Source organism: Canis lupus, chromosome 20, assembly GCF_048164855.1.
Source record: "Canis lupus baileyi chromosome 20, mCanLup2.hap1, whole genome shotgun sequence".
Taxonomy (NCBI): Eukaryota; Metazoa; Chordata; class Mammalia; order Carnivora; family Canidae; genus Canis; species Canis lupus.
In genome coordinates, this window is record NC_132857.1 from 3,691,990 (window position 1) to 3,704,386 (window position 12,397).

The following is a 12,397-nucleotide window of genomic DNA, read 5'->3' on the forward strand; positions in this document are numbered from 1 at the left end:
TTGTCCTGCCCCAGTGACCTTGCTATGTGGCGAGAGAACCAATCAGTGGAAATACATTAATGCCGTTGTCTTGGGACGGGCCTGTGTGACTACAGCTCAGTGGATGTTTAGACATTAGTATCAAAAGGAAAGTATGCCCAAATGAGTGATTAGTCACCCTGCAGTCTTGACCTGAATAGCAAATTAGGCTCCGGGCAGGGATTAAGACGCTGACACCTGTGCCCTCCAGGCCCTCAATTGTGCTGATTGCTGTTCACTTGCGGCCCCCCCCCCCCCCCCCCGCCGTGGCAATGGGCTCCATCGTGAAAGGGAAACTATTCATAAAAGCGTCCTTCCAAATGGCGGCCCAATGGCAAGGATGGGAAAGGGCCTGGATTCTCGCCCCTTCGATAATTCTGACAAAGTGTAGTTGAAAGCTGCTTGTGTCTAACGGCTGTTACAATCAGTCAGCAGGCAATCCTCTGAGTGTCTTGGCCTGGAGATACATTCTCACATCCCAGCTTTCTGGTGAAAGAGGCTAAGATGATCTTTAAAAGCACAGAAAAAAAGAAAGCAACCAGTTTTTAAAAATGTCAGTGAAACATAATCGCTTAGAACAACAATAACAACAACAACAACAAACGAATAACCACGTGACAAAATAATATGAAAAAAAGAAAAAGAAACAGATGTATTGGGGTGAAAAGTTTTCTGTTGGTTTTGGCTCAAGTCCCGAGTGAATTTTTCTCGGCTGATCTTCCCTTTCTAGTCACTCAAAAAGTTTCTTGCCATAAAACTGTTTGGAAAGGTTCTGGTTAATGAGAAGGGTAAAGAAGCCCAAATTACACATCAAAACCATATCAAAGGCTGAAATAAGAGGCACTCATTTGATCATTCAAAGTTGGAGCAAAAAAGAAAAAAGGTGATTTTTAGCAAAGTATGCTGTTGTTCTAAAATTTGAGAAATTGGCAAGAGAACAAGGAGCCAAGAAAGGAATATCGTTAGTTTTCTGTGCACTCTCTAAGGAAACCATCTAAAACCTTCCGTTTCCACCTGTGGCGCTTGCAGGAGAAGTTGGGGGTGAGGGTGGGATGGCGGGGGGCATCCGGGCGGCTGGGCACAGGTGCTGGGGTCAGAGTGGGGAGGTGGGCCTCCCAGTATGGGTCTGCTCGCCCCTCTCCCTCTGCTCCTCCCCATGCTAGCATGGTCTCTCTCACTCCAAAACGAATAAATAAATAAATACGAAGAAGAAGAAGAAGAAGAAGAAGAAGAAGAAGAAGAAGAAGAAGAAGAAGAAGAAGAAGAAGAAGAAGAAGGAGAAGAAAAAGAAGAAGAAGAAGAAGAAGAAGAAGAAGAAGAAGGAGGAGGAAAGGAAGGAAGGAAGGAGAAGGAGGAAGGAAGAAGAAGGAAGAAGAAGGAGAAGAAAGGAGGAGAAGAAAGAAGAAGAGGATGAAGGAAGAAGAAGAAGGAGGAGGAGGAGGAGAAGGAAGAAGAAGAAGGAAAGAGAAGGAGGAGGAGGAGGAGGAGGAGGAAGAAGAAGAAGAAGAAGAAGAAGAAGAAGAAGAAGAAGAAGGAGGAGGAGGAGGAGGAGGAGGAGGAGGAGGAGACGGAAGAAGGAGGGAGAAGAAAAGAGAAGGAGAAGAAGAAAGAAGAAAGAAGAAGAGGATGAAGGAAGAAAGAGGAAGAAGAAGAAGAAGAAGGAGGAGGAGGAGGAGGAAGGAAGGAAGGAAGAAGAAGGGAGAAGGAAGGAGAAGAAAGGAGGAGAAGAAAGAAGAAGAGGATGAAGGAAGAAGAAGGAGGAGGAGGAAGAGAAGGAAGAAGAAGAAGGAAAGAGAAGGAGGAGGAGGAGGAGAAGAAGAAGAAGAAGAAGAAGAAGAAGAAGAAGAAGAAGAAGAAGAAGAAGGAGGAGAAGGAAGAAGAAGGGAGAAGGAAAGAGAAGGAGAAGAAGAGGATGAAGGAAGAAGAGGAAGAAGAAGAAGAAGAAGAAGGAGAAGGAGAAGGAGAAGGAAGAGGAGGAGGAGGAGGAGAAGGAGAAGGAAGAAGAAGGGAGAAGGAAGGAGAAGGAGAAAGAAGAAGAAGAAAGAAGAAGAGGACAAAGAAGGAAGGAGGAGGAGGAGGAGGAGTTCCCTGTTGGCCGCACGGCTGGTGCTGGGTGTCAGGAGAGCAGGGCAGCCACGCGGGCTGGTGCGTTGGGGGTAAAGGTGACACCAGCCCCCCTGGACTGAACAAAGAAACGAGCCCGGGGCACCCCGAGTCCTGGTGTCCTCCTGTGTGGACGGGACCAGCGACACCCCGTCCTAGGGCCCCAGCGTTAAGCGACCCCTGTGAGACGCGCTCAGAAGACGGCACCTAAATATGTGTAAGTGCTCGAGGGTTGCGGCTCCTGGGGCGCTGGGTGGCTCCATGGGTTACACATCTGGACTGGATGTTGGCTCAGGTCATGACCTCGGGGTCGCGGGACGAAGTCCCAGGTCGGCCCCTGCCAGGCGTGGTGCCTGCTTGGCCCCCCTGTCGCCCTGTCCCCCACCCCCCAGCCCCTCTCTCTAAGATGAAGCTGCGACTGTTGGGTACAGCTAGTTACAGAGGCACCTAAGGCCGCTCACAGACACTTCCCACGTCATCATTTTAGCAGATTTTTGAAACATAAGCAGAAGGGGGGCATCCTGCCTGCACCCGCGACGCCCCCCGGCCCGGGAAACTCGGCCCTGCTAAATGTGCACACAATCAACCTGATTCAAGCTCCCCTGTGTTTTGTCATTTCTATGGAGATGGGGTTTTTTTTTAATTTTTTTTTTGCTCACTGAATTCTTCTTATATATCTGTGTTAAGAGCTACCACTTAAATAAATAAAAAAAGATTTTATCTATTTATTCATGAGAGACACAGAGGGAGGCAGAGACCCAGGCAGAGGGAGAAGCAGGCTCCATGAGGGGAGCCTGACGTGGGATTCGATCCCGGGACCCCGGGGTCACGCCCTGGGCTGAAGGCAGGTGCTAAATCACTGAGCCACCCGAGCTGCCCCAAAGCTACCACTTTCTACCTTCACAATCCCCTTGGATGATGTCTGTCCCCAACACCAGACTGTGAACTCCTGGAATGAGCTCCCCAGTCCCATTCGTCTTAGCCTCCCGCACGGAACTAAGGCACGCGGGTGACGGCATAGACCTCAATGAGTACAATGCCTTTCTTTAAAGTTTTCTGGATACTAGAATTTCTAGATTCTGTTCCCTCCTATCCCTCTTGTCCTGACCTGTCCTCGGAGTCTCTCTCACTCTCCCATGGGCCAATATTCATTGCCTTTAGAATCTTCTAACAATCTTGACAGGAGGTGTAACCACTCCACTTTTATTTATTTATTTTTTAAAGATTTTATTTATTTATTTATTTGTGACAGGCAGAGAGATGCAGAGACACAGGCAGAGGGAGAAGCAGGCTCCATGCAGGGAGCCCAATGTGGGACTCGATCCCGGGACCCCAGAATCACACCTTGGGCTGAAGACGGTGCTAAACCATTGGGCCACCGGGGCTGCCCACCACTCCACTTTTAAAGAGAAAATTGTGGGACGCCCCGGGGGGGAGGGTCTGTGGTGGAGCATCTGCCTTGGGCCTAGGATGTGACCCCAGGGTCCCAGGATCGAGTCCCACATCCGGTCCCTGCAGGGAGCCTGCTTCTCCCTCTGCCTGTGTCTCTGCCTCTCTCTCTGGGTCTCTCAGGAATAAATAAACAAAATATATATATATAAAAAAAAGAAACTTCCCCACATTAAACTTTGTTAAATCACGAAAATATGTTCATGTAGGAGGAATTGTATTTTCAAATGTTTAAATTCCTTTTTAAAAAGTCTACAATTGCAGGGCTCGCGGCTGGCTCGGAGGGCATGAGACTCTTAATCTGGGAATTGTGAGTTTGGGGCCCAGGCCAGGGGTAGAGAAACGCTTTCCCGAGGTCTAGGGTGGAGCTCCTTGTGAACTTGCAGGGCACGTGAAGGACAGCACGCAAGGCTGAGAGCTCCTAAGGGACGTCCTACCTGCTGACACGTGGAGGAACGGGTCAGGCCACTCTCCACTGACTCTGACTCGGACACGCATTTAAGTTCGATGTGCCCGTACCCTTGATGAAAGCCAGCCGTGCCCCTCCTGACCCCGGATGTCCCCCTCGACCTGGGCGGCGCGGCTCGTGGGCAGAGGCCCCCCTGCTGGTTGGGACTCACCGCGAAGCATCTTCTGGTGACGTTTCAAGACTTGGGGAGCTCGCTTGACTCTGGGCCTGGAAGATCACGTGAGGCCAACCTTTGGAAAAGCAGCGTAGCCATCCTGCTCGTGTCAAGAACTTGAGAACGGCTCGTGCGCCTGGATCCAGTCTTCCTTCCGGGATTCTAAGCTGAAGCAAACCACCTGAAATTGCCATTTGGAGGCCTCCCGGTACCCCGAACCTCCTGTTCAAAGCTCTTGATTCTGGCCTCAACCACTTCCTCTGACAGCTCTTCTCATCGCAGAAAATGGCAACTCCAATTGGCCAGTTGCTCTGGCTTCCACCTGTAGAGTCCTTCTGAAATCTTTTTTTTTTTTTTCATACCACGTTTATTTTATTTTTTTATTTCTATTTTTTTATGATGTATTTATTTGAGGGGGGCAGGTGCAGAGGGAGAGAGAGAGAGAAGATCCCAAGCGGACTGCCCAGCGAATGCACAGCCCGAAGCGGGGCTCCATCCCGTGCCCCCAGATGGTGACCTGAGCTGAAATCAAGAGTCAGGCGCTGAATCGCCCGAGCCGCCCAGACGCCGCGTCATTCTGCATTTCAAATGCACTAGAGAATATTGTTTATTCCATCTGCAAAATATATTGGGGATCCGATCACTTCTCCCCTTGTTCACCGTCCTCAGCTTGCTGAATTACGGCCCTAGCTCCCGCTTGTTCTCCGTGCTTCTTTGCCTGCGCCGATCCAGCCAGGATAGACCCGTCACGTTATGCCACGTCCCTGCTCAGAACCCGCCAGAGGCTCTTCCCCCCACTCAGCATAGAACCCAAGGTGTCCTTGGCTCGGACTCCGAGGCTCCGTAGGACGGGCTGCCCGGCTGTCTGGCCTCCCCTGTTTCTCTGTGTCCCGCTCCTCTCCAACCTCCCGTGGTTTCCTTGCTCTCCTTTGAGCCCATGAAGTACAACTGCGCCTCGAGGCCTGGTGTTCATGCCTCCCTCCTCCTGGCACAACCACGGGTCCCTTCCTGCGACGGTTGTGCTCAGAGATCACGGTGTCAGAGCTGCTGAGCCTGATGTGAAATAACACCTTATAGGAAATAGCTCAGCCTGTTTTGACTCTGGCATTTTCTTCCTCGCACTTGTCATTACCTAATTACCTATAATCTAAATTTTATTTTTTTGATATTTTATTTATTTGAGAGAGAGCCCAAGCCAGAGAGAGAGTGAGCGAGTGCGCAAGGAGGAGAAGGGCAGAGGGAGAGGGAGTCACGGACCCCCGCCGAGCAGGGAGCCTGATGACTCCAGGACCCTGGGGTCACAACCTGACCTGGGCCGAAGGCAGGTGCTGAACTGCCCGAGCCCCCCAGGTGCCCCATAATCTACAACTTAACAGAATGGGTTTCTTCCAGCACAGAGCGTGAACTCCGCGAGAGCAGCAGCCTCACCTGTCTTCCTCCCTGGCGGGCGGCCAGCTCAGCGGGTCAGGTGATGCCCTGGAGAGGAGGGCGTCGTTAGCATGAAGCTGAAGTGGGTTTCCCAACCACTGCCCCCCACCACGTGGACTTTTGATTTTTTATTGAAAATTAGGTTCCAGCTTCTCTGCAATAGCAGCTACTGGAAAACAAGACCTCACAGACAGGTTACCATCCCCCCTTTTTTTCCTTTTGAACTGCGTAAGAGCAAACTGCAGACAGACCACGGCCTCGCTGCTCCTCGGTCCTCGGAGGGCGCATCCTCCCGCGGAGACCGTCTTCTCACAGCCACAACGCGCGTGTCCAAGTCAGGTCATCGGCACCGGGAGGCACTACCACCCAATCCACTGAATGCATTCGACTTTTGCCAATTCCTTTCTATTCATTATTTTCTTATTTATCAGGAGTAGTTTATTATTCGCAGGAGCTAATCTAGGATCATTTGTTGCGTTTAGTTGTCCTGTCTCTCAAGTCTCTTTCGATTGGGATTGATTAGTTCGTCTGTCTTTCTGTGTCTCCGGAGCTTAAGAGTTCTTCTACATGTTCCAGCCTGTGCTCCTGCAGGCTGCCTCTCACCCTGGGTCCACCCCGCGTGCCCCCATGTCCAGATTCAGGCCAGGCGCCCCGTGGCGACAAATGACGCTGCGCTCTTGCCTCGAGGCACAGGACGTGGTTCGCTGCACCTGCTGCTGATGCTCCCCTCGTTCATCTGGCCCAGGGGCGTCCTCCAGCGTTCTCTCCGAGAAGCTCACCGTTCCCTCCTTGGAATCAAGAAGTAATCTCCAGGAGGTGCTTCAGGACCAGGCTAGTGTCTGCGGTACTGGCCACCCGCCTTAGCACCCGCAGAGGACTCCTGAGTGACTCAATCGCGCTGCTGAATCGGGACTATTTTTATTGATCTTATTCGTTTGAATTCTGCGATAAGGGGAGCTGTCCCTTCTCCTCCATTTATCCATTCTATCATTATTTATTTATTCATTTATATTAGCACAGATTCGTGGATTCCCGTTTTATCCAACAGGTTGTAATAAGTTGCTATCATTATTTATTTTGACACTCAGATTGTTCCAGATTCAGCCGCTGGGAGCTCCATCCAGCTGGCTCAAGGTCCTTTGGGCATGTTGTCCATCGTGCTGTGAGCACTGCCGCATAAGAGGTTCCGGGCTTACTGGGGTTTTCCCAGCCCGCACCCTGGTTCCTTTCACTGGAAGATGGTACTTAGAAACCAAGGCCTTCTGGCCACTTGAGGGATCCATTGCCTCTAGCCTCTGAATGAAAAGATTTATGGTATATATGTGATTTCACACCCATTTCTAAACTAATCCAACATCTCAGGTTCTTCAGAACTCTCTTTCTTTCCATATTTGTACATTTTTTCCAACACTAAGAAACACGGCTCCCATTCCCTTCAGTATTTTACTTATTTGCCTAATGTCCCTGTAATTAATCTACTTCCCAGCTGAGATGCTGCTCCTTGACCCTGTTGCTTCGTTAGCTTCCTACTTTTCTAAGAGAAAAAAAGGATAAGCAGTAGTCATGTATTCTTTTCTTTCCAAATATTTGATTTACTTGAGAGAGAGAGAGAGAGAGAGAGAGAGAGCGCATGAGTGGAGGTAGGGGCAGAGGGAGAGGGACAAGCAGACTCCCTGTGGAGCAGGGAGCCCAACGCTGGATCCCAGGACCCCGGGATCATGACCCGAGCTGAAGGTCGCTGCTTAACCAGGGGCCCTGGCAGTCATGCATTCTTAAGGACAAAGATTCCCCAAGTGTTGTGGCTGGAGAAAAAGGGCTAAGAGACAGAGAGGTTTGGGGAACCACCTTGGTTTGCCAAGGCATCTGTACAGAGCCCAGCTGGGGGTTTTCAGCCAATGGACTCTTCCCTCAGATCTCTGGTGGCTCGGGGACCAGCAGCCAGGCAGGCTCCGCGGCTGCCTCCCTGTACCACTAGGTACTATATAAAAAGCACCGTCCCGATTGCCTAGAAGCCTATTTTCTAAAATAAGTAAGTCAGGAAAACAACATAAAACCAGCACATCAAAAACCATAGAGACCAACTCTCCTAAGTAGTTCTTCTTGCGCCTGCTTCTAATTCGGGTAAAGCGGAGGCTCCTTGTTCTCCCCCCAACAGCCACCAGCTGTTTGTGCGGCTGCTGGAAAAAGAGAAGCTGTGCTGGGTGGGTGGGTGGGTGGGGGAGGCTGTGGGTGACAGAAAGCTGTAAACATACTAAGATCTTAGGGAAATGTGGCCTTTTGTCTTCAGCACTGAGTCCCAGGTCCTCTGAAAGAATGCCAGGTGAGAGTGATTAAGAACCGTCCCACGAGTTCTCTCCGAGCCCTTCCATGGCACTTCTCTCAAGCCCAGGAATCCGTTGGTGTGGAGGGCAGCAGCGTCTAAGCATTTAAGTGGTTAAGGGGCTGTGTCGGCTTGGAGAAGGCCGTTCTGCGGGCGCTGCACTACCGGTCTCCAACCCGGGAACACCCTATAGAGGGAAACGCAGAGAAACCTCACTTGCCTGTTGACACCACCAGGCTTGACAACCCGAATAAACGCAGTGAGAAAACAGCTCACTCGGTTTCTTTTCTTATAGAGAAAACATCCGTTCTAGAAGGAAACAAACATCACATGTCTGCTTCCAAGCCTCTTGGAGTGCCAGGACCCAATACCCGAAAGCAGTGGCCCCCAGCCCAGCATGGGCAGCAACCCCCCCCCCCCCCCCGGACCGTGCTGTGGCTCAGGTGCAGTGGATCATACTCCCGTGGCCGGGCCAGCAGCTGGAGTGCCCCCCACCCCGCGTGCTGCTGGGACCCCCTCCTGGATGGGCCGTCGCTGCCCTGGGCACTGCAGGTGCGCTCGGGAAGGCCCTGGGGCCGCTGGCCGCGGCCTGAATCCCGCGTCCTGCAGTCGGAGCTCAGCCCCGACCCTTCGGGTACGCTGGGGAAGGCCCTGGCGCCACTGGCCGCGACCTGAGCCCTCGTCCTGCAGTTGGAGCTCAGCGCCGAACCTCCGGGTGCGCTCGGGGAGGCCCTGGAGCCAGCGGCCGCGTCCTGGCGCCAGCCCTCGTCCTGCAGTCGGAGCTCAGCGCCGAACCTCCGGGTGCGCTCAGGGAGGCCCTGGAGCCACGGGCCGCGGCCTGGGCCCCGCGTCCTGCAGTCGGAGCTCAGCGCGTCCCTCCCGCCCGGGGGAGGCTGCGCCCGCCACGCGCGCCCTCGGCTCCATCTGAGGCGCTGGGAGTCGCCCGCGCGCCCAGGTCGGGCCGCTTCCCCTCCCGCCCGCACCTGGTGCACGCAGAGGTGAGTCGGGACCCGGGACCCGGCAGAGGTCGCTGCCGCCCCGCAGGAGAGCCCGGGGGAGCGCGGCGAGCGGCGCCCAGGATCCTCGACATCACTCCAGGCTCCTCCTTGCGCGCACACATCGCACACACACACTCACACACGCTCACACACACGGACACGCACGGACCTCGCGCTCCTCTCGGTCCGCTCCCTCCGCCTGCCCCGGCCCCGGCCGCCTCCCCAAGTGCGTCCCGGCGCGGCCGCCCGGCGACGGCAGGCGAGGGGCCCACGGCGCGCGGCCGCGGCGGGACCCGCTCCCCGAGCGCCCGGCGGCCGGGACCCCCGCGCGGCACCGGCCTGGGGGCGGCCGCCCGCTCCCGGAGCCCCCGCCAGCCCGCGGGAGCCGCGCCCGGGAGCCCGCCCGCCGGCCGCTCGCCTCCTCCGCGGTTCCCCGCGCGCCCCCCGCCCGCGCGCCCCCGGCTCCGGGGCAGCTCGGCTCGGCTCAGCCCGGGCTGACCCGCGCTCGCAACCCGGGAGCGCGAGGAGGAGGAGGGGGAGGAGGGGGAGGAGCAGCAGGAGGAGGAGGAGGAGGAGGAGGGCCAGGGGGAGGAGCATCGGGGGAGGGGCGGGGAGGAGCGCCGGGGGGAGGGGCAGGAGGGGGAGGGGCGGGGCGGAGGACGCGAGCCGCGGGCCGGTCGGCGGCGGGGCGCGGAGGCCGGGCGGGCGGGCGGGCGGGCGGGGCGCGGCGCGCGACCATGGCCCGGTCGCTGGTGCAGGCGTGCCGCAGCCTGGCCCTCTCAACATGGCTGCTTTCCTTTTGTTTCGTGCATCTGCTGTGCCTGGACTTCACGGTGGCCGAGAAGGAGGAGTGGTACACCGCCTTCGTGAACATCACCTACGCCGAGCCCGCGCCCGACCCGGCGTCGGGGCCGGGGCCGGGGGCGGGGGCGGGGGCGGGGGCGGGGTCCGGGGCGGCGGGCGGCGGCGGCCCCGAGCTGCGCAGCGAGCGCTCCGAGTGCGGGCGCTACGGGGAGCACTCGCCCAAGCAGGACGCCCGCGGCCAGGTGGTCATGGCCAGCGCCGCGCACGACCGCCTGGCCTGCGACCCCGGCACCAGGTTCGCCGCCCCGGGCCGCGGCCGCAGCTGGATAGCCCTCATCCCCAAGGGCAACTGCACGTACCGGGACAAGATCCGCAACGCCTTCCTGCAGAACGCCTCGGCCGTGGTCATCTTCAACGTGGGCTCCGGCACCAACGACACCGTCACCATGTCCCACGCAGGTAGGCGCCCGGCGGAGCGCGGCCCACGCGGGGAGCGGAGGGGACGAGGGGCGCGCGCGGGGCCCCCCAAGTCCGCGCGGGACACGCGTCTCGGTGCCCTGGACCCGTTAGGTGCCGCTGCTCCGCGTTCCTGGGGGCGGGGGTCCCGGAGCGGAGAGGGCTGCTGGGGGGGATGGAGGAGAGAGGGGTGCTGGGGCGGATGGAGGAGAGAGGGGTGCTGGGGGGACGGAGCGGAGAGGGCTGCTGGGGGGGATGGAGGAGAGAGGGGTGCTGGGGCGGATGGAGGAGAGAGGGGTGCTGGGGAGACGGAGGAGAGAGGGCTGCTTGGGGGACGGAGCGGAGAGGGGTGCTGGGGGGGATGGAGCGGAGAGGGGTGCTGGGGGGACGGAGCGGAGAGGGCTGCTGGGGGGGATGGAGGAGAGAGGGGTGCTGGGGCGGATGGAGGAGAGAGGGGTGCTGGGGGGATGGAGCGGAGAGGGGTGCTGGGGGGACGGAGCGGAGAGGGCTGCTGGGGGGACGGAGCGGAGAGGGGTGCTGGGGGGGATGGAGGAGAGAGGTGCTGGGGGGATGGAGCGGAGAGGGGTGCTGGGGGGACGGAGCGGAGAGGGCTGCTGGGGGGGACGGAGCAGAGAGGGCTGCTGGGGTGGGGACGGAGCAGAGAGGGGTGCTGAGGGAGATGGAAGAGAGGGGTGCTGGGGGGGGACGGAGCTGGGAGAGCTGCTGGGGGGGATGGAGCGGAGAGAGCTGCTGGGGGTTCCGGAGCAGAGAGGGCTGCTGGGGGTCCCGGAGCAGAGAGGGCTGCTGGGGGGGACGGAGCAGAAAGGGGTGCTGAGGGGGATGGAGGAGAGAGGGGTGCTGGGGGGATGGAGGAGAGGGGATGCTGGGGGGGACAGAGCAGGGAGAGCTGCTGGGGGAGGATGGAGCGGAGAGAGCTGCTGGGGGTCCCGGAGCAGAGAGGGCTGCTGGGGGGGACCGAGCCGAGAGGGCTGCTGGGGGGACGGAGCCGAGAGGGATGCTGGGGGGACGAAGCAGAGAGGGATGCTGGGGGGACAGAGCAGAGAGGGCTGCTGGGGGGGACAGAGCAGAGAGGGCTGCTGAGGGGGGGTCCCGGAGCAGAGGGCTGCTGGGGGGTCCCGGAGCGGAGGGGGCTGCTGGGCTCAGGGGGGGTTGCGCCGACCCGTCCTGGAGGGTCCAGGAGGTGCAGTCGGGGGGCGGGGTCCGGGCTCGCGCGCGGTCCGAGCTGCTGAGCCGCGCGCACCTGCCTGGAGCCGGAGGCGGTGCACCTGCGTGTGCCGGGGTCGCGCTCCCCGCTGGCAGCCCCGGGCAGGGCGGCGCACAGGGTTACCGGCCGTGTCGCCCCCTGCCCCCCCGCCCCGCGCCCCGGGTCAGCCCGCAGCCCTGCGGGGACGAGCGGAGCCGGCTGCGGGGTGGGCGCCCTGACCGGGGGTGGTCGGAGTCCTGGGCTCCGTGTCGCTGGCGGAGGCGGGCCTGAGGGCAGGATGGCACCTACCCGCAGCCAAGAGGAGCGCGGTGCCCCTAAAGTCATGCCCACTTGGACATTGTGGGGGGAGCCTCTTGCTGATTGGGGCATCATGAAGTATGCAGAGGCCTTCTGTGTGGAGAGAATGGGGCGATTTCAGGGGAGAAAGAATAAGGGTGTTGTTATTATTATTATTATTATTATTATTATTATTATTATTATTATTATTATTATTAGAATGCTTGAAGGGTGTCAGGGCTAGAGTACATTACTGCCCGAGACTCCTATTTATTCAGCCATAGGCCTCACATGCCACTGCTTCCCGGATAAGAACCAAAAAACAAAAGTGCTCCGCCGGCTTGTCAGCATAAGCAGCTACTTTTAGCAGCAGACTGGCCTCCTTGTGATGTGCCCTCCTGCCCCAGAGGGGTTCCTGGGTGGAGGTGCGGCACCCGCCAGGGGGGCAGGGGGACAAATGACAGATGCGTTTTCTAACTGGAGTTGCCTAATCAAAAGTGTCACTGTCTTTAAAAGCTAGGTTGTAATACACAGTTATGCTCCTGAAAGGGAACACCAAGCGTAGGCTGTGTTGTTGTGGGGGGGTGCGTTCTTGGGGCCAAGTTGTCCTTCTGAGAGCTGTATCACCTGTTAATGAAGGCTACAAGGCAGAGGCCTCTGCAAGGAAATTGTCAACCTTAAGAGAAACAGGCGGAGT

The 12,397-nt window shown here is 57.5% G+C and overlaps 1 protein-coding gene and 1 long non-coding RNA gene across 3 annotated transcripts in view; one reads left to right on the plus strand and one right to left on the minus strand.

Moving 5' to 3' along the window:
• Window positions 1-263: 263 nt before the first annotated feature.
• On the minus strand, window positions 264-10,607 carry LOC140611617 (uncharacterized). The gene is made up of 3 exons (XR_012012715.1): window positions 10,103-10,607; window positions 7,874-8,128; window positions 264-527 (listed from the first exon to the last, which is right to left on the minus strand). It is a non-coding gene; the product is annotated as an uncharacterized lncRNA (long non-coding RNA).
• The window catches only part of RNF150 (ring finger protein 150), a 241,575-nt gene continuing 238,842 nt past the window's right edge, over window positions 9,665-12,397 (plus strand). For both annotated transcript variants that reach the window (XR_012012714.1, XM_072788276.1), the window contains exon 1: window positions 9,665-10,202. Coding sequence is in view for 1 of the 2 variants with exons in the window: in XM_072788276.1 (XP_072644377.1) it covers window positions 9,677-10,202 (526 nt within the window). In the remaining variant the exon portion in view is untranslated. The remainder of the gene's footprint in view (window positions 10,203-12,397) is intronic.